Raw genomic sequence first — 22,043 nt, forward strand, 5'->3', positions numbered from 1 at the left:
CAGCTTAAGTCACTAGCTCCTCCGGAAAAACGCGTATTAAGCCCCCGTGACCCCATCAAATATAATATTTTTCGAAAAATATTTGAACTGAAAAGATGGGCAAGAATGGAGAAAAGGAATGGAAATTTAAAAAGCGACACTGCGGAGCCTGCGTCCGAGAGGAGTGCAGCGAGCGGCTCTCCGACCCGACCGCATGCTAGTGAGGCAGCTGCTGGGCTTCGTTCAGGTGAAGCGGTGAATATCTTCGAAATCCTGAAAGAAATAATGGAGATCCAGAAAGAAATAAAGCAGCAGCTCCATGATATTAAGTTAGAGCTCGCCAGCGTCAATCAAAAAATAGCAGTGGCAGAGACTCGAATTGAGAAGGTAGAAGATTGCGTTCAAAACATGGAATGGATACTGAGTAAGACAATAAAAATATTACATCACCAAGTAGGTAAACTGCTTGACCTGGAGGGAAGATCACGGTGGAAAAATATCAGAATCTACAACGTTCCTGAAGGAGCGGAGGGCTTGTCTATGACGGGGTTTGTCGGAAAGTTACTGTGGGACGCGCTGGATATTCCCTTGGCTATGGAGCTGGAAGTCGAAAGAGCCCACCACGCGTTAGTCCCAAAACCTGCCCAGGATAGATTCCTTTGGTACAGCACCAAGGCGGAGATTCTACGAAAGGCCTGGGGTAAGAAGAGAGTGTTTCTCGACGATAAATTAATATATTTCAACCAAGATTATCACCCCCATGGTCCTGCAGAAACGCAAAGAATACTCTGAAGTAAAGCGAGTACTAAAGCAAAAAAAGATTAAATTTCAAACTCCGTACCCTGCTAAACTTCGAGTGTTTTATGACAACGGGACACGGTTGTAACAGACAGTGGAAGAGGCGACTACAGACATGAAGGCCAGAGGATTGCCCGTCAGTGTCACCAAAATGAGGGAAAGCCTGACTGAGGAATTATCCCGCTCCGCTTGGGAAATAGTGCGAGAATCAAGAAGGCGGGAGACGGGAGGAGGCCAAGAGAAATATATCAGGAAGAGACCGGGAGTTTCCTAAAGACAGTTCTCACCCACTTCAGAAGAGCCATAAGGTTTGGCTAACTTTAAAAATGTTGAGAAGCTAAACGGAAGCAAAAGTACATGGTGATATACCTATCTCGAGAAATACTTATTATAATGTGGATTTTATATTACTTAGTTGTTATTCTTTATTCGCTCACTTACTCCTTTTCCCCCCACCAAAATGAGAATATATATATGTATATTTGTGTGTGTGTGTGTATATATATATATATATATATATAGGAGTACACAGGGAAATCTTTTCTGTGTAATGGATTTGTTCACTGACTTTTATGAATACTGCAATTGAGGCCCTCAACTCACAAGTAGGAGGGGTTAACCCCCACTGCTAGACATTTCCTCTAGCTCAGCGCAGGGTCATCTACTAGAGACCTCAGCCTTGGAATCACACATTCATTGCCATTTTTGTTATTATTTGCGTTTTTTGGTTCTTATTTGTTCAGGGAGTAGATTGATTAAGTTTTATTCTAATTTCAATGATACATTGACAGATAAATACAAATGGCTAAAGACAAGGTAAAATTCATTTCTTTTAATGTCAATGGGCTATTAAATCCAATCAAACGTAAGAGAATTTTATCCAATTTGGAACAATTTGATTCATACTGGGAAAAATGGTTTAACTACATAATGCCTCATAGGCCTGATTTTATTCTCACAAATCAATGAATCTGTTGTAAAAAAAAAGATCACTCCCTACTTGTACATAGTTCTTTCCTTTTGCTTGTTTTTTCTTTCCACTCTTTTCTATAAGTGTGTACCTCAGATAAATACTTTGTGGAGATTTGTGATATATATGATTATATGATATATAGGTACAATGTCGGGAATCTTATGGAAATGTTTGTTTGATGATGAACTTCAATAAAAAAATAAATTACAAAAAAAAGCTTTCAATCCTCTAAACATCAGCACTGTTGATGTAGACAGGTGCTTGTGCTCCACCTCTTTCAGAAATGAACGGCTGGCTCTTCTGTTTTGTTGACACTCAGGGTCTTTGTCTCCTTCGTGTACTCGGACTCATTGTTCTTTGACATTCAGCCCACTACAGTGGTGTCATCTCCAAGCTTGTAGTTGGAGTTACAGAAGAATCTGACCACACAGTTATGTGTATATAGGAGGAGGAGTAGGGGCTGAGGACACAGCCTTGTGGGAAATTAGTGGAGGAGGTGTTGCTATCTATACTTACTGATTATGGTCTGTTTGTCATGAAGTCAAAAGGATCCAGCTGTAAAAGGAGGTGTTGAGTACCAGGTCTAGGAGTTTGGAGATGAGTTTGCTTGGAATTATGGTATTGAAGGGGGAGCTGTCATCAATGAGGAGTCAAATGATGCCATTGATGCTCCAGAGATGGCTGTAGAGTCAGAGAGATGGCTATGGAGTAATTAAGAGTAGGTTGAGATTGTTTGGGAAGCTGTGTGCAAGTAGACAAAGTGGTGAGGAAAATGTTTGTCATGGTTTTGTTCAATGGTCAGTAAATTGAGTACAGGACCTGGGGCATCATGTTACAGGTATAGAAGATGGTGTTTAGACAACAGTCACAGAGTATTGTGTGAGCTTCTGGTTGTCCTGCCATAGTGACACCACATTTTTTACACAGAGGATGGTGGGTATATGGAATGAGCTGAACAACTACAAATTTTAAAATATATTTGAACTGTGACTTGAATAGGAAAGGTTTTGAGGAACAGAGGCCAAATACAGGCAAATGAGATTAGTTTAGGTAGGCACTTCTGTCCGTATGAGTGAGTTGGGCCAAAGAGCCTGTTTCCACACTGTACACCTCTGTGACCCTCCAACTTCTACCAAGGCAGTGAGAAGCATTGGCTTCAACAGGTTTGAGGCACTCCATCAAAGCGGAACAGGACCTGTGGTACACTTTAAGACCAGCTGACACTCCAAAACAGGATCAAGTCTGCACCACTGCTAAGCGAGGGACGGCATTGAGGGATTACCACACTGAGGGAGGTAGCCCGTGAGCCAGTAGGGTTGGTTGGTACCATCTGAGGGGAATGATGCTTATAGTGACTTTTGGCAAGGTATACATCTCTAGAGTTAGAAAATATGTGATAGCATTGCACCAGTGGTAGCTTTATGTGTGCTATCATGCATTTTATAACACTACCCTAAAATAAGCATTTCTGGCCACTATAAAGTAACATATATATTCAACCTTTTTTGTCATCAGTGAGCCCTCAACATTGCAATTTTTCACAATGATAGCTGAGTTCAAGCACTTTTCATCAAATGTTGTTATAAAATTCTACATTGAAAACTATGTCATTGGTGGCATTCGCTGTTCAGTGCCCAATTTCAGTAGAGTGAATCACTTCATTTTTTAGAAAAATATTTGTCTGTTGTTTATTTTGGAAAAGTCAATAATAACCCTAGGACACATATAATCACATGGATTTGTAGAGAATTTATTCAAGAATTCAAAAAAGTAATCACTTTTTGCATATATTCCATATTAACATCAGTACAGCAGAAAGTGTTACCCTCCCCCTCCCCCAAAAGGTAAGAAACCTCATTTGGAGAGATTTCTGGAGCTTTATCAATATCATATTTTCCATATTGTTGTATCAAATCAAAACAATCTTAAGCTTTTGTCATAGCATATAGAATTACAGTACAGTAATTCAAATGCGGGGTTCCACACAGCCATAACCTCAGCCCCATTTGGTTGTAAAATGAATATATTTAATCATGCTTTCCATACTTTGTTTTCCATACTTCCATAACTTATTAATAATCATAATAATTTTCCAAGTCTTCCACATCTTCATCTGAACCTTCCACACTCTCTGAGGTGGATACCTGGTTCTCACAGTCTGCCAGTCTACACATGTCGGTACACCTGAGGCCAATTACAACACACATACATCTTGGGAGTGAACTTTTTTCTGGATAGTTACAGACCAGTAAATCCAGGATGGCATCGAGTGCTGGCTGGCCTTCCATCCAGTGCACCACCAACTGTTCAGCTTCCTCTTCTCTCTCCATCTTCCATCCTCAGCCAACAGGGGTTGGCACTTGTGGGTCCTTCTCCATGTACTAGCCTGCTAGTTTGCTTGCTGAGCATATTTTGTTAAGCAGTCCTTGCATGATGGGAGTTGATAACTTTTGATTTCACCTTTTTTGGCTCAGAAAAGGTGATACCTGAGCTCATTGACCTTGGTGGTCGATGCTTTTGGGGCATACAGGAGACATGTAAATGTCTCCATTTTGTCCATCAGTTCTGGGGAGAGATCCCATTCTTGACCCAACTCTAAGAACATGTCCTGAGTTTCCCTGTTGCTGGTCAGAAGATTTAGGGCACTTGTCTTCCCTTTGCCTGCAAAAGCGCTTAAAATGTCACATCCTGTATATGCGTGCAACCCAATAAGAGTCTTACAAACCTCTATGCCAACAGTGGCAGCAACCATCCTGATATCTACGAGCCTTGTACGGGTTCTAGTGCCACACTTCTGGAACAATGGGGCCTCAATCTTGTCTCAAAATGCTAAAGACATCTGTGTCTTCTGAGCAGATCACTATAGATTGGTATCCCTCTCTTGTGGCATGGGCAGCATGGAGAAGTAAGCAGCCATCTGCTTCTTCTTGTTGACACTGAAGAGCTGACACCTCCTCACTGTTTTGAGATGTGATTCTGTAACATTTGTCATTCACAGTTGCATACAGAATCTTCTCCTGTAGCTTTGCTCTGAACTCCGCCTTCCTCCATTCATGGACTGTTAAGCTAATGAGACTATTTTTGTTACTGACTTAGGTCAGGAAGCTCCTCCACTGCTTCACCATCTGCATGCCTGTGATACCTTGCAACTCATGACCAGTCTCTTCACCCCTTAGAGATCTTTCACTATTCTTGATAGAGTTCTCTTTGTATGTGTCGAATACAATATCTGTTCTGCTACTCAGAGCCATACCCAGAACTGTTGTGGCAACATCTCCAAAAGTAACTTGATCACCTTTCACTCTTTGGACCAAGTTAATTTCATCAACCACTGTAGCAGAGTTTGCTGGGAGTTGCTCTTCCACTGCTACATTTTTCTGCAAGGTTGTGGCTAAAATAGCTTTATTTGTCCTTCTCAGCAATTCTTCTGCTGTGAACAGGGCCCAGGGCAATGGTCCAAGGGGATGAAATAGGATATCCTTCATACGTAGACTGAGCCCTTCCTTGTGCCATAACTATGATGTGTCCAAACAAAGACCTGTCTGCTTTCAAGATGATCACCCTCCCATTTGATTTCACTTCTCTCTTCTTACACATATCACTTAATGTTTTCAGCTTGCTGGTTTGCATTGGGTCATGGAATTTCTTTGCTGGTGGGTCTTCCTCTAGTCTCTCATCCTTGAAGGTTGCATAGCATTGCTCACCAATCTCATATGCCTTCATCAGGCCGGAGGCAACGTCCTTGGGGGCTGCCTTTGCTGTAGAAATACTAATGAGGTCCTGCTTCTCTGCAAATGGGTTGACCCATTCATGTATGAGGCTAACCACTGCTGAAACTGCTTCCTCATCTTTCTGGATTCTTAGCCACTGTAGCTTTGCATGACAAAGCTCTGATTTGTTGCCTTGAACCATCTCCCTTAACTGTCCCAGGAATGCTAAGCGGTGCTCAGCTGTTATGTAGTAAGGCCTGAGAGCTCCAGCATTCAGGCTGAACCCTGATGTGCCTCCAGGAGTCTGTGTGTCTTTGTTCACTGTGGCTTCAAGAGTCTGGTCAGGGATCTGCCCAAAGGGGAAAGCTACCACTGCTAAAATGCTATCACATATTTTCTAGCAATAGGAGTGCATACCTTCCCAAAAATCACTATAAGAATTATTTCCCCCAGATGGTACCGGTGGCCCAAATTTGGGGTCCTGGCTCACGGACTAAAGAGCGATACTGAGGGAGCATTACACCAAAGGAAGGGCGATACTGAAGGAGGATTACACTGTGGGAGGGATAGTACTAAGGGAGTGCCACAATGTGGGAGGGGTGGTACTGAGGGTCACATTGAGGGAGGGACAGGAGGGAGGGACAGTAGTGACGAAGGATCACACTGCAGGAAGGCTGGCCGTGAGAGGGGTGGTATTGAAGGAGAGTCACACTGAAAAATGCCTGTCATCGTTCACGGGGTTACTATTCGGCGACACTCAGGGACCGGAAGTGCTGATTTTTGCGGATAGAGTTGTTTGCCGCACACGGAAGCGGAAATGGATGGTAGGAGCGGGAGCGGTAGGAGGTGAGTCGTTTGGTGTGGAGAGGGTTGGGCGGGTTAGGGTGCCGTGGTGAGAGGATGGATGCGGGGTCCGGGTGTGGAATGGCCGGAGTAAGGGGAGAGAGAGAAAAAACTATTTCTATCTCTGGGCTTTGTTGCCGGCTTCTCCTTGGCGCCGCCGCGGATCCACATCGGCCTCACTCAGTTCACGTTTTTTCTGTGGCATTAGGTCGGGGGTCGGAGCCCTCACGGTTCTAATGTCGAGGCTATGATCCGTTCCTTCAGAAACTCCTGTCAGTCTAAAATAAAGCCGAAAATTGTTGAAATTGACAGCAATTAAGTTGCTTCTGCATTGAATAAAACTTTCAACATTTCAGTTTTGAAAATGTTTACTTTTCTCTCTGCTTCAGTTGCCTTGTCTGAGTTCACATTTCCATTGTTGACCCTCTCGGTCTTCGGATGAACCGAGCAGGGTCTGCGCTTGTCTGTTGAGTCCTGCCACTTGCCTCGCCCAGTTCTGGAAGAACAGCAACAACCCGGCTGCATCCGCCTGGACATAAGGGGGCCATTGCTTTAACATAGAAACAGAAAACTTACAGCACAATACAGGCCCTTTGGCCCACAAGGTTGTGCCGAACATGTCCCTACCCTAGAAATTACTAGGTTTACCTATAGCCTTCTATTTTTCTAAGCTCCATGTACTTATCCAAAAGTCTCTTAAAAGACCCTATCGTATCCGCCTCCACCACCTTTGCCGGCAGCCCATTCTACACACTCACCACTCTCTGAGTTAAAAACTTACCCCTGACATCTCCTCTGTACCTACTCCCCAGCACCTTAAACCTGTATCCTCTTGTGGCAACCATTTCATCCCTGCGAAAAAGCCTCTGACTATCAACATGACCAGTGCCTCTCAACATTTTATACACCTCTATCAGGTTACCTCGCATCCTCTGTCTCTCCAAGGAGAAAAGGCCGAGTTCGCTCAACCTATCATAAGACCACTGAGGTAAGACTCCCTGGTCTATCTCTACTCCCTTTCTTGAATAAAGGAACAACATTCGCAACCCTCCAATCCTCTGGAACCTCTCCCGTCCCTATTGATGATTCAAAGATCATCGCCAGAGGCTCAGGAATCCCCTCCCTCGCCTCCCACAGTAGCCTGGGGTACATCTCATCCGAGGCCTGCGACTTATCCAACTTGATGCTTTCCAAAAGCTCCAGCACATCCTCTTCCTTAATATCTACATGCTCAAGCTTTTCAATCTGCTGCAAGTCGTCAGTATTATCACCAAGAGCCTTTTCCATAGTGAATACTGAAGTGTTACGAAAACCCCGTAACCAGGTAACTTACCAGCAAAGATAGATGGATCAGCTGAGTCGGATGCTACTATTTTCAAACGTTTTATTCAACAAGGGCACAAACGTATGGTTAATACAAAACATTCAGATCATACACGTCGTCAAAACTCAATCTAAAACACCGGTGTAACCATAATCAATCAGAAATAAGCTCTACAGTTGTCTAGGGGTTAATACTGAGTCCAACGGAAATATAAAGAGTCACTCAGAAGTTTGCCGGCTTTTCCTTTTGGGAACCACTGGGATTTTCACGTTGTAGAGAGAGAGAGAGAGAGACGACTTAGAAAAGATACACACTTGCCCGTCGTCTTGGCAGAGCAAATCCTTGGAACCAGGGGAGCAGACTTCCCCGTTGTTGTTTAAAAGCAGTCTTTCGTTGGTTTTAGCCACAGATTCAAATTCGGAATCTACCGCACGTGGCTTCCTTCAAAATGGCGTCCCGCTCCCACGGGAATCGATCTCGTGTCTACTGGGTGCGTCTGGGTGCTTCTGAGGGTCCTCCCCTCAGACCCGCCTTTATACTTCTTCACGGGATCGCAGGTGTCAATCAAGGGCTTTTCACGTGGTCTCCATGAGACAATAGTCAAAGTCACCTTTATTCTGCTTCTTGGGAGAACGTGGTCTTCCGCATGTCTCTCTCTCTTGGGTCAGTTGACCCCCCTTAACTAGAGTTCTTGCGATTTTCACAAAGGAGGGGGCCAACGGCATAACAGAAGTAAAGTATTCATTAAGTACCTCTGCTATTTCCTCTGGTTCCATACACACTTTCCCACAGTCACATTTGATAGGTCCTATTCTTTCACGTCTTATCCTCTTGCTCTTCACATACTTGTAGAATGCCTTGGAGTTTTCCTTAATCCTACCCGCCAAGGCCTTCTCATGGTCCTAATTTCCTTCTTAAGCTCCTTCCTATTAGTTTTATAATCTTCTAGATCTCTAACATTACCTAGTTCTCTGAACTTTTTGTAAGTTTTTCTTTTCTTCTTGACCAGATTTATTACAGCCTTTGTACACCACGGTTCCTGCACCCTACCATAACTTCCCTGTCTCATTGGAACGTACTTATGCAGAACTTCACACAAATATTCCCTGAACATTTGCCACATTTCTTCCGTACTTTTCCTTGAGAACATCTGTTTCTTTTTAACTTCTGATGTGTTTCAAAATACTGTAAAATTTCTTTGATCACAGTTGCTGCCTGACCTGCTCCAGCATTTCGTGTGTTGCTCCAGGCTTCCAGCATAAGACATGAGCCATATGACCAAAATTAGGCCATTTGGCCCATCAAGTCTGCTCTGCCATTCTATCATGGTTGACTTATCTCTACCAACCCCATTCTCTGCCTTCTCTTCTTAACCTTTGATGCTGTTTCTAATCAGGAGTGGATTACTAAACTGTCAATCTCTGCTTTAAATACACCCAGTGACTTGGCCTCCATAGCCATCTGTGGCAATGAATTCCACAGATTCACCACTCTGGCTAAAAAAAAATGCCTCCTCAATCTTCATTTTAAATGGATATATCTCTATTCTGGAGCTGTTCCCTCTGGTCCTAGACTGCCCCACTATAGAAAACATCCTCTCCACATTCACTTTGTCGAGGCATCTGTGGTGTCTTAAGTTCCCTTTGTAAACTTTCAGTTACTCTCTGCCCTTAGAATGTGCAGTGAAGCAAAACTGGCTCCAGACTATGAGGAAATGTTTGCTCACCGGTTCACAGAGGCTGACACAGAGTATCAGGAAATGGTGAAGAGTGTGGCTGATCCACCACCCATTGTAGAGGACTGGATGAACCGGCCTGGAGGGAATCGCAGGTACTGAGATGGTGTGCTGACTGTTGTTAGAACAGTACCAGCAAGTAACAACTGTAGATTTATGTTCAGGCACTGGTAAATAGTTGGGGAATTACAAAGTGAATGTTAGAAGAAGAGATAGATTTAACAGACCTAATAAGGCATTTGGTCTGACAAATTTGGGCTTTTTTCTCAGGAGCAGTGGGGGCTAAAGGGAGAACTGCTAGAAGTTTATAAGATTGTGAGAGGTACAGATCAAATAGACAGCAGTATCTTTCTACCAGGGTTGACAGGAGGGTATAAGTTCAAAGAATATATGGAAAGTAAGACAAGATTTTTGCATTGTCATTAGCCATGGGTGGAGTAGCAGAAGGTGGGATCGTTTTTAGAGAGCAATAGGGATAAGCCAGGGGAGTATAAACCAGAGGGCTTTGCAGTATTGGGGAGATTATAGAAGAGGATTTTAAGGGACATGAAGTCTGTTGAGAAGGAGGGATCAACATGGGAAATCCAGTCACAGATCAGATCATGTTTTTTGGAGGAGGGAAGTAAACTGATGAATGCAGAGTGGCAGATGTGGTTTATGTGACTTCCAGCTTTCCACAAAGTCCTGCAATTTTGCTGGGAGAGTACAGGGTGCACAGTGGGGCATGTACGGGTGGAGGGTGCACGGTGGGGCACGTACGGGTGGAGGGTGCGTGATGGGCCACGTACAGGTGGAGGATGCGCGGTGGGCCATGTATGGGTAGAGTGCAAAAAATGTTACAATTGAACCCGCATCTGCCACTTCCACTGGCAGCTCTTTCCACACTTGCAACATCTTCTGAGTGAAGAAGATCCCCTTCAGGTTCCTCTTAAATATGTCATCTTTCACACTAGGTCACTCAGAGCATGCTTTCTTCTCACTTGCCATCAAAAAGAAGGTACAAGAGCCTCAGGACTCACACCACCAGGTTAAGGAACAATTATTACCCCTCAACCATTAGGGTCTTGAACAAAAGGAGATATCTTGACTCAACTTCATTTGCCCCATCATTGAAATGTTCCTACAACCATTGGACTCACTTTCAAGGACTCTTCATCTCATGTTCCCGATTTTCTTTTTGTATTTGCACAGTGTGATGTCTTCTGCACTCTGGTTAGGTAGTAGGTTAGAGGTAGGTAGTGCTGAGGAAGCAATATGATTGCAGCAGGACATACAAGTTGTAAGAATGGGCAAGAGTGTCAGATGGAATAGAGTGTTGGGAAATATATGATAATGCATTTTGGTAAACGGAACAATAGTGTGGACTATTTTTTTAAATGGGGAGAAGGTTCAAACATCAGAGGTGCAGTGGGAAATAGGAGTTCTCGTGCAAGACTCCCAAAAGGTTAATTTATAGGTTGAGTGTGTGGTAAAGAAGGCAAATGCAATGTTAGCATTTATTTCAAGGAGAATGGAATATGAAAGAAAGGAAATAATGCTGAGCCTTTATAAAATGCTAGTCAGGCCGCACTTGGAGTATTGTCAACAGTTTTGGGCCCCATATCTCAGAAAGGATCTGTTGTAATTGGAGAGTCCAGAGGAGGATCACAAGGATAATTCCAGGAATTAAGGGGTTAACGTTTGTGGAGCATTTGGCAGCTTTGGGCCTGTACTCACTGGAGTTTAGAAGAATGAGGAGGGATCTCATTGAAAGCTACAGAATGTTGAAAGGACTAGATAGGGTGGATGTGGAGAGGATGTTTCCTGTGGTGGGGGGGGGGGATCCAAAACTAGAGGGCACAACCTCAAAATTGGGGGGCAACCTTTTAGAACAGAGGTAAGGAGGAATTTTTTTTAACCTGAGAGTAGTGAATCTGTGGAACACTCTGCCACAGATTGCAGTGGAAGCCAAGTCTGTGCGTATATTTAAGGTGGAAGTTGATCATTTCCTGATCGGTCAGGGCATTCAAGGAATATGGTGAGAAGGCAGGTATATGGGATTGAGTGGAATCTGGGATCAGCCATGATAGAATGTCGGAGCAGATTCAATAGGTGTAATGGCCTAATTCTGCTACTGTGTCTTATGGTCTAATAGTTGAACACCTGAGTTGATACAGTCTTTTATTAATTCTGTCATAGTTATTATTTTATAGATTTATTGAATATACCTGCAAGAAAATGAATCTCCAGTTGGACATATATTTACTTTGAACCTATGACCTCTAGTTCTAGTCTCATCCAACCTCAGTGGAAAAAGTCTGCATGCATTCATAAAACCATAAGAAATAGGAGCAGGAGTAGACTGTCTGGCCATTCGAGCCTGCTCTGCCATTCAAAAAGATCATGGCTGATCTGGCCATGGATTCATTTCTGCCTACCTGCTTTTTCCCCATAACCCTTAATTCCCCTACTATGCAAAAATCTATCCAACCTTGTCTTAAATATATTACTAATGTAGCCTCCATTGCTTCATTGGGCAGAGAATTCCACAGATTCACCACTCTCTGGGAAAAGCAGTTCCTCCTTATTTCCATCCTAAATCTACTCCCCCAAATCTTGAGGCTAGGTCCCCTAGTTCTATTCTCACTTACCAGTGGAAACAACTTTCCTGCCTCTATCCCTTTCATAATTTTATATGTTTCTATAAGATCTCCTCTCATTCTTCTGAATTCCAGCAAGTACAGTCCCATGCTACTCAATCTCTCATAGTCTAACCTCCTCATCTCTGGAATCAACCTGGTGAACCCTCTCTGCACCACCTGCAAAGCTAGTATATCCTCCAAGTATGGAGACCAGAACTGCATGCAGTACTTCAGGTGCGGCCTCACCAGTACTCTGTACAGTTGCAGCATAACCTCCCTGCTCTTAAATTCAATCCCTCTAGCAATGAAGGCCAACATTCCCTTAGCATACAATACTCCAAATTCACCCTCAACAACGTTTTTTACATCTTCAAAATAACATCCCAACCTCTGTAATCAATACTTTGATTAATGAAGGCCAATGTGACACTTTCAATGAATTATGGATCTATATTCCCTCTGTTCTACCGCACTCTTCAGTGCCTTACCACTCACTGTGTAGGTCCTATGCTGGTTTGTCCTCCCAAAGTGCAAATCCTCATGTTTGTCTGCATTAAATTCCATCATTTTTCCAGCTGGTTCAGATCCCACTGCAAGCATTGATAGCCTTTCTTGCTGTCCACTCCACCCCTAACCTTGGTGTCATTCATACATTTGCTGATCCAGTTTACCACATACTATTTAATACACATGATAAACAGCAATGGACCAAGCAAGCAGTGTTGCCTGTGGCACACCACTGGTCACATGCCTTTAGTCAGAGAGAGAACCATCTACTATCACTCTGTCTACTCCTACTGAGCTAATGCTGATTCCAATTTCCTACTGTATCCTGAATGTCAAGTGACTTAACCTTTTCCACCAGCCTCTCATATGGGGCTTTATCAGAGGTCTTACTAACTAATGTCCATTACATTTCCTTCATTAACTTTCCTCATAACCTCCTTAAGAAACTCTGTAAGATTGGCTAAATATGTTTTACCATGCACAAAACCATGTTAACAACCCTAATCAATCCCTCCTCTTCTGTAATTCAGATATGATCCATGACTACTGTTGTTTAGACTGTCTGTCTGCCCATTAAGTACAGATGCAACAAAAAAAAATCATTTAAGATCGCTCCATCTCCTTCAAATCCATCCAGAAATGACAACACCAATCTTCAAGAAGACCAATTTTGTCTCTTGCTAACCTTTTGGTCTTCATATATCTCTAGGAGTCCTTGGGATTCTTTTTCACCTTGTCTGCCAGAGAATCCTCATGTCCTGATTTCTCTCCTGTCTTGCATTTCTTATATTCAAGTTCCCCATTTGCTCCATACTGCCTATACCTAATGTGTGCCTGCTTCTGCTCACCTAGGGCCTCAATATCTCTTGAAAACCAGGCATCCTCAAACCTGTTAGCCTTGCCTTTTGTTTTAACAGCAACATACAAATTCTGTGCTCTCAATAGTTCACTTTTGAAGGTCTCCCATTTACCAAGCACTGTTTAACTGGAAGCCTGTTCCAATCTATGTCTGCAAGATCCCTTCTGATTCCATCAAAATTGGCCTTTCTCCAATTTAGAATATCAACCCAAGGTTCAGTTCTATCCTTCTCCATAATTATCTTGAAACTATTGGAATTATAATCACTAGATCCATAGTGTTCCTTTACACACACTCTGTCACCTGTCCTGTCTATTTTCATTCTCTAAGTGGAGACCCAGGATATTGCTCTCTTTAGTTGGGACCTCTATGTCTTGTAAGAAAATTTCCCTGAACACATTTGACATACTATCCCATCAAGTCCTTTTACAGTATGGGAGTCTCAGTCAATCATCTACTATCAAACATTTTTTTCTTACAACTGTCTGCTATCTCTCTACAAATTTGTTCCACTAAATCTCACTGACAGTTAGGTGGTATATAATTTAATCCCATTAATGTGATCATCCCTTTCATATTCCTCATTTCACCCATACATTTTCAGTAAATGAGCTCTCTGGTCTGAGCAACTGGCGTGACGTTTTCCCTGACTAGTAGTAATGCCATCCCTCCCACTCTTATCACGTCTAAAACAACAGAATCTCAGAATATTGAGCTGCCAATCCTGTGCTCCTGCAACCAAGTTGTACTAATGGCTGCAGTATCACAATTCCATCTACTGATCCATGCCTTGAGTTTATCTGCCCTTACTTAGAATACTCTTTCCATTGAAATAGACTAAACTCAAAACATTATTCCCACCAAGCTCAACCTTTTGGTTCCTATTTTTACATGTAGGCTTAACACCATCCTTCAAAGCCACTCCTCTTGTTGATCTACCACTCTGGTTCCCAACTCGGAGCAAAACTAGCAAACTTTCTGCAAGGATATTGGTCTCGCTCCAGCTTAAGTGCAAGCCATCCAGTTTGTACAGGTCCCTTCTTCCCTAGAAGAGAGCCCAATGATCCAAATATCTGAAGCCCTCCCTCCTGCGCTTACTCCTTAGATCTGAAGTGCAGTTTTTTTAAAGGATGGTGGGTGTATGGAATGAACTGCCAGAGGAAGTGGTAGAGGTAGATACAATGGCAATGTTTAAAAGGCATTTGGACAGGTACACAGATAAGAAAGATTAGAGTGGCGGTTCCCAATCTTTTTCTATGCCATGGATGAATACCATTAAGCAAGGAGTTGGTGGACTCCAGGTTGGGAATCCCTGGTGTAGAGGAATATAGATCTAATGATGCAAAAGGATTAGACTGTAGAATAGTACAGCACAGTACAGGCCCTTCAGCCCACAATGTTGTGCCGACCCTTAAACCCTGCCTCCCATATATCCCCCACCTTAAATTCCTCCATATTCCTCTATTAGTGTACATGTATCACAGTTGGCATGGATGAGTTGTGCTGAGGGGCCTTTTTCTGTGCTGTGTGACTGAATGCCACATTGAACACTGAATGCAGTGCATGTGATAAAAGGCATGCAGTAAATGACTGCTTCACTTGGAAAGACAGTTTGGGTCACCGGATGCTGGGAAGGGAAGAGGGGAAAGGGCAGGTTTTTCATCAATGCAGTTGTAAAGGAACGTCTGCAATTTACACCTCCAGGCGAGGGAAATCAGACTCATTTCCTGAGGGTTCTTTGCCTTAATTTTTAGGTCACAAGACTATAGGTCCTACCGAGGACGCAGTGACAATCGCAGCTGGTCAGATAATCAACCGTGGCAGGGCAGAAATCGCAGCTACAATCGATCTGGGTCTCATGAATCATACAGCCAAGGGACCAATTCACACTGGCAGTCAAATCACCATCGTTACTGACTTTGAATCATGACTGAATCTGCCATTGTAACTAACAACATGGATTGTAACAGCTTAATTTTACAAAATTCCATTTCAGCTTTATTGCCATGTGTGGATGGGTATTTAGAGAAAGTTAGTAGTTTGTGTGGGACAACTTTGGGTAATTCTTCCTGGCAGTGTGTAGTAAAACATGGTCAAAAGTATGGTATTCAATTCTGTAAAACATTGAATGTTTTTACTGTACAGATATTGATTATGGAATGAATCACTCCCTTCCCCAGCCACAAAACTTTGATCACAGAACAGCTTCCCCCACTTACTCCTCGGCAGCCAATATTCTGCTGGCCTCCTGAATGAGGGCAATTATGCTGCAGGTCATTTGGCAACAGCTTGACTCCTCTGCTTAGCTGCTTATTGGAGCAGCTCAAGTTGGATTTAGAATATAGTCAGGGGTGATCTCCACATCCCTCACTAGGGATCTAGACAAAAGACTCTCAGCTCCCTGTGAACTATTGACAGCCTGAGATCCAATTATACAATAAAAGAGAAAATGAAGCAGAGTGTTACATGACTCAAGAGCTGAGTCCTACAGAGGATGTATGATGGAGCCTTATGCAGTCTCTCATTCCAAATGTAATGTGACTCAAGAATTATGGTGGACAGCTAACAACTACACTTTCCTTACTTGCACATAAAGATATTTAATTGTTTTTAAATGTTTCTTCCCATTGGTTGGCAGTTTTCTTTATTGTTCATTTTAGCACAGAGAGTGTGCAGGAGCTTGCAGTGCTGAGCTTTGCACCTGGCTGGTTGCTCTGATCAAGAGTGCAAGTACACATCCAAATGATGCACCTGAAACAAATGGTCGGGATATCTCAAGATATTCATCAAGGAGCGAGGAAGATTTTCACTTCCCATCTGTAGTTTAACGTGGAGTGAGTATTCTTCTTTGTCTGTGAAGGCAGTGATCCATCAGGTGTTCATTATTGGAGAACCTGAGGCACCTCTACTTAAGGTGTCTCCTGTTGGAGTTACTATGAACTATTCTCCTTTGCATTTTCCTTGTCTCACCTAATGTTCAGAAGCTGGTATTTCCACTCACCCAGCAACAGGGATTCGAAGAAGATGTAAATTGAAAAAATGTGTGCAGTTTGTTAAGTGCGTTTCAAAGTTATCTGTATGTTAGGTTAATGTTTTTCTATGTTTTTTCTTCCTTGAGTTCAAAAGACTTCCCTGCCATTTTCTCCTTAGAACTTAAGTTCTGTGATCACCAGGAATAAAATAACAAACTGCTGGAGGAACTCAGCAGGTTGAGCAGTGTCTGTGGGGAGGAGAGAGGAATTGCCAACATTTTAGATCCAGGTTCTGATGCAAAATCTCACCCTGAAACATCTACCATTCCTTTCCCCCACCCACCCCCACAGAGGCTGCTTGACCCACTGAGTATCTCCAGTAGTTTACATCTGCAGTCTCTGGGTTCACCAGGTGTTATGAGGAAGCAGGTTCACAGGTTTGGTAAGTGAGACAGAAGATATTGATTACAAATAAGCATATTAACCATTTATTTACAGACCAACAGTAAAACACTCAACCTAACATCTAAGCCACCTAAACTTACAAAAACTGGTATACTAAACATTCAGAAACACTTCAAACTCAACAGGTACCTCAATAAGTCTCCCCAAGTTACACAACTACAAGACTAAACATTCGACAACAGATGCTTAGCTAAGAGTGTGTGTGGGCCCTCCTATATCTGCAGCATACTTTCCCAATGGTTCTTCAGCACTGGTTGTGACCTCAGCCTGAAGAAGAGTCCCTGGAGACAAAGGAAAAGCCAGCAAGTCTCTCCCACATGCTATTCTTACACCCCTGAGGCACCTGGAACCGGACACCAGTGCCATGATAGGCAAGGTAACCAATGGGAAAGAGTTGCTGCATCCTTTGAATGGATTAGTGGACAACCAATATGGCAGAAGCAGCTTTTAACCAACAAATAAAGTAACCCATCATATTACACCAGTGATGTTGTGAGTGAAGTTCAAAGGCTGCATTACCAATGTAACTTTTAGCTAATAAATTTATTTTTAAAGGTTAAATCACCTTTAGCATTGGCAAGTTCACATTGTGAAGTGACATACATAGAAAATAGGTGCAGGTGTAGGCCATTCGGCCCTTTGAGCCTGCACCGCCATTCAGTATGATCATGGGTGATCATCCAATTCAGAACCCTGTACCTGCTTTCTCTCCATACCCCGGCCCAGGGCAACAGAGGCCATTGCCCGTCCCTTCAGAATGGCGTTTGCCCATCTCTTGAACTTTATTTTGTATGGCTCCATGTTAACTGCCTTCCCTCCCCAGCTGTCCATTACCGATTCCTGGATACGCCCCATCTACAAACACGGTGGAGATAAACTTCAAACAGCCCACAGTCAGGCCATCCAGAGCTGAATGCTCAGTATCATCCCAGCTGGGACAGTGCTATTCATAGACTTGGCATGGACACTGGAAAACTAGTTTACACTGAATATGGTTGTAATATCTTATTTTTGTACACTTGTATCGTTCAGATATAATCAAATAACAAATAAAAGAAAACATTCCTGAAAGTACCTTTATTTCTTGACGCTGGCTGATAATATTCACTATGTGGCTACATAGTTTAGATAATCACTCTTTGATAATGAAGCCAGCTTCACAATAATGAGTTCAGTGTAAATTGGAGAATATTTACCTGAGGAAAGCTTTCAGCCTGAGAACAGTGGGTGAAAAATTCCTCAGTCGAAAATAATATTCTGTAAAATGTACTTTACAGCTGGTGAAGAATTCTTCATCTGTGGTTACTGTGATAGTTTGGAGAAAATGCAGCCAAATTGCTACAATAAACTACCAGATAATCTATTCTCATTCCTTTAGCTTTCACAGTGTCAGAATGTCAGTGTACCACTTTTGACACTGTTAGTTTGTAAATCACGTTAGTGTGTTTAAGGTTGGACTTTGAATTGCTTTAAGGTGAGATTGCTAACAGGTGAGTGAATTTTAAAATATTAAGCTTTACATCGGATCAAGTTTATTTCAGACAGGAACGCTTTTGATTTAAATCCGATACAATACCTATAAAATGTGTCTCCCCCCCCCCCCCCCCCCCCGAAGGTTTTATGTTTTATTTTACAACATTGAATCACAGTGGATTTAATTTGGCTTTTTAGAGACTGATCAACAGAAAAAGACTTTCGTGTCAAAGAGAAACCTCTACAAAGTGATCTAAATTAATTATAAATATAAAACTCAAAATAATTGATTGCGTAAGTATTCACCCCCTTCAAGTCAGTATTTAGTAGATGCACTTTTGGCAGCAATTACAGCCTTGGGTCTGTGTGGATAGGTCTATCAGCTTTGCACATCTGGACTCTGCAGTTCTCCCTATTCTTTACAAAACTGCTCAAGCTCTGTCAGATTGCATGAGGATTGTGAGTGAACAGCCCTTTTCTAGTCCAGCTGCAAATTCTCAATTGGATTCAGGTCTGGACTCCGACCTGGCCACTCCAAGACATTAATTTTGTTGTTTTTAAGCCATTCTTGTGTAGCTTTGGCTTTATGCTTGGGGTAGTTGTTTTGCTGGAAAACAGATTTCTCCCAAATCACAGTTCTCTTGCAGACTGCATCAGGTTTTCCTCCAGGATTTCCCTGTATTTTACAGCACTGATTTTACCCTCTACCTTCACAAGCCTTCCAGGGCCTGCTGCAGTGAAACATCCCAGCAGCATGATGCATATACCACCATGCTTCATGGTAGGGATGGTGTGTTTTTTGTGACATAGTGCTCAGCTTACACCAAACAGCATTTAGTCTGATGGCCAAAAGCTCAATTTTGGTTTCATCAGACCATGGAACATTCCTTCAGCTGACTTCGGAGTCTCCCACATGCCTTCTGGCAAACTCCAGCCAAGATTTCATGTGAGTGTTTTTCAACAGTGGCTTTCTCTTTGCCACTCTCCCATAAATCTGTGACTGGTGAAGCATCCGAGCAACAGTTACTGTATGTGCAGTTTCTCCCATCTTGGAAACTGAAGCTTGTAACTCCTCCAGAGTTGTCATGGGTCTCTTGGTGGCCTCCCTCACTAGTCACTTGCATGGTCACTCAGTTTTTGAGGACAGCCTGCTCTGGGCAGATTTACAGCTGTGCCATATTCTTTCCATTTCTTGATGATTGACTTAACTGTACTCCCAAGGGATATTCAATGTCTTGGAAGTTTTCTTGTACTGTGTCCATCTCCTGACTTGTGCTTTTCAATACCCTTTTCACGGAGATGCTTAGAGTGTTCTTTTTCTTTAAGGTGTAGTTTTTGCCAGGATACTGACTGACCTGCAGTTTGATCTCCCAGATACAGGTGTATTTTTATGAAATTTAATTGAACACCTTGATGCCATACAGGTGATCGCCATTTAACTAATTATGTGACTCCTAAAACTAATTGACTGCACCAGAGATGATTTGGTGTGTCATATTAAAGGGGGTAAATTCTTAAGTTTTTTTTGTTTTTATATTTGTAATTAATTTAGATCACTCTGGAGATCTGTTTTCACTTTGACACAAAAGAGTCTCTTTCCATCGATCAGTGTCAAAAAAGTGAAACCACTGTGATTCAATGTTGTAAAACAATCGAACAAAATTTCTGGGAGGGAATGAATACTTTTTATAGGCACAGTACCTGCCTGATCTTCCAATACCCTGTGTAACCTTGGATGTTAAGTTCCCAGCTATAATCATCTTTCAGCCTTGATTCAGTGACGCCCACAACATCATACATGCCAATCTGTAATTGCTACAAGTTCACCTACCTTATTTCATATACTGCACACATTTAAATATAACACCTTCAGTCCTGTATTCACTCATTTCGATTTTGTCCACCTTTCACATGCTACTCATTCTATTGACTGCAATTTTAGAAACCTACAGCACAATACAGGCCCTTTGGCCCATGAAGTTGTGCTGAACATGTTCCTACCTTAGAAATTACAAGGCTTGCCAATAGCCCTCTATTTTACTAAGTTCCATGTACCTATCCAAAAGCCTCTTAAAAGACCATATTGTATCCACCTCCACCACCATTGCCAGCACCCATTCCATGCATTCACCACTCTTTGAGTAAAAAACTTACCCCCGACATCTCTGTACCTACTCCCCAGCACCTTAAACCTGTGCCCTCTTGTGGCAACCATTTCAGCCCTGGGAAAATGCCTCTGACTATCCACATGACCAGTGCCTCTCATCATCTTGTACACCTCTATCAGGTCACCTCTCATCTTCCTTCACTCCAAGGAGAAAAGGCCGAGTTCACTCAATCTATTCTCATAAGACATGCTCCCCAATCCAGGCAACATCCTTGTAAATCTCCTCTGCACACTTTCTATGGCTTCCACATCCTTCCTGTCATGAGGCGACCAGAACTGAGCACAGTACTCCAAGTGGGGTCTGATCAGGGTCCTATATAGCTGCAACATTACCTCTTGGCTCCTAAATTCAATTCCATGATTGATGAAGGCCAATACACCATACACCTTCTTAACCACAGTGTCAACCTGTGCAGCTGCTTTGAGCGTCCTATGGACTCAGACCCCAATATCCCTCTGATCCTCCTCATTGCCAAGAGTCTTACCATTAATACTATGTTCTGCCATCATATTTGATCTACCAAAATGAACCACTTCGCACTTATCTGGGTGAACTCCATCTGCCACTTCTCAGCCCAGTTTTGCATCCTATCAATGTCCCACTGTAACCTCTGACCTTTGTGGCATTAGCAAACTTACTAACCCATCCCTCCACTTCCTCATCCAGGTCATTTATAAAGATAATGAGTAAGGGTCCCGGAACAGATCCCTGAGGCACTCCACTGGTGACTGACCTCCATGCAGAATATGACCCATCTACAACCACTCTTTGCCTTCTGTGGGCAAGCCAGTTCTGGATCCACAAAGCAATGTCCCCTGGGATCCCATGCCTCCTTATTTTCTCAGTAAGCCTTGCATGGGGTACCTTATCAAATGCCTTGCTGAAACCCATATACACTACATCTCCTCTTCCTTCATCAATGTGTTTAGTCACATAATCAAAAAATACGATCAGGCTCTTAAGGCACGACCTGCCCTTGACAAAGCCTTGCAGACTACTACTAATTATATTATACCTCTCTAAATGTTCATAAATCCTGCCCCTCAGGATCGTCTCCATCAACTTACCAACCACCGAGGTAAGACTCACTGCTCTATAATTACTTGGGCTATCTCTACACACTTTCTTAAATAAAGGAACAACATCTGCAACCCTCCAATCCTCCGGAACCTCTCCCAACCCCATTGATGATGCAAAGGTCATCACCAGAGGCTCAGCAATCTCCTCCCTTGCCTCCCACAGTAGCCTGGGGTACATTTTATCTAGTCCCGATGACTTATCCAACTTGATGCTTTCCAAAAGTTCCAGCACATCTTCTTTCTTAGTATCTACATGCTCAGGCTTTTCAGTCTGCTGCAAGTCATTGCTACAATCACTAAGATCCTTTTCCATACTGAAGTAAAGTATTAATTAAGTACCTCTGCTATTTCCTCTGGTTCTATACACACTTTCCCACTGTCACGCTTGATAGGTCATATTCTTACACATCTTATCCTCTTGCTCTTCACGTACTTGTGGAATGCCTTGGGGTTTTCCTTAGTCCTGCCCGCCAAGGCCTTCTCATGGCCCCTTCTGGCTTTCCTAATTTCCTTCTTAAGATCCTTTCTATTAGCCTT

The 22,043-nt window shown here is 42.8% G+C and overlaps 1 protein-coding gene across 2 annotated transcripts; it reads left to right on the forward strand.

Moving 5' to 3' along the window:
- The first annotated feature begins 6,125 nt into the window (after window positions 1-6,125).
- On the forward strand, window positions 6,126-17,857 carry LOC140718720 (RNA guanine-N7 methyltransferase-activating subunit-like protein). Of its 2 annotated transcripts, none has more exons than XM_073032814.1 (3): window positions 6,126-6,306; window positions 9,302-9,457; window positions 16,010-17,857. In XM_073032814.1, the coding sequence occupies exons 1-3, from the start codon at window positions 6,278-6,280 to the stop codon at window positions 16,065-16,067; spliced, it is 243 nt and encodes an 80-aa protein (XP_072888915.1). In that variant the 5' UTR covers window positions 6,126-6,277; the 3' UTR covers window positions 16,068-17,857. The 2 variants fall into 2 exon arrangements, with proteins under 2 accessions (XP_072888915.1, XP_072888914.1); XM_073032813.1 differs by having other exon boundaries at window positions 6,145-6,306; window positions 15,104-17,857.
- Window positions 17,858-22,043: the final 4,186 nt, after the last annotated feature.

The sequence above is a fragment of the Hemitrygon akajei genome, chromosome 30 (genome assembly GCF_048418815.1).
Source record: "Hemitrygon akajei chromosome 30, sHemAka1.3, whole genome shotgun sequence".
NCBI lineage: Eukaryota > Metazoa > Chordata > Chondrichthyes > Myliobatiformes > Dasyatidae > Hemitrygon > Hemitrygon akajei.

Excerpts from the sequence above, each read along its gene's own strand:
- LOC140718720 (XM_073032813.1), top strand. The coding sequence starts at position 6,278 with ATGGATGGTAGGAGCGGGAGCGGTAGGAG. Across the intron at positions 6,307-9,301 it reads AGGAGCGGGAGCGGTAGGAG|AATGTGCAGTGAAGCAAAAC; the intron begins GTGAGTCGTTTG and ends CTCTGCCCTTAG. Across the intron at positions 9,458-15,103 it reads CGGCCTGGAGGGAATCGCAG|GTCACAAGACTATAGGTCCT; the intron begins GTACTGAGATGG and ends CTTAATTTTTAG.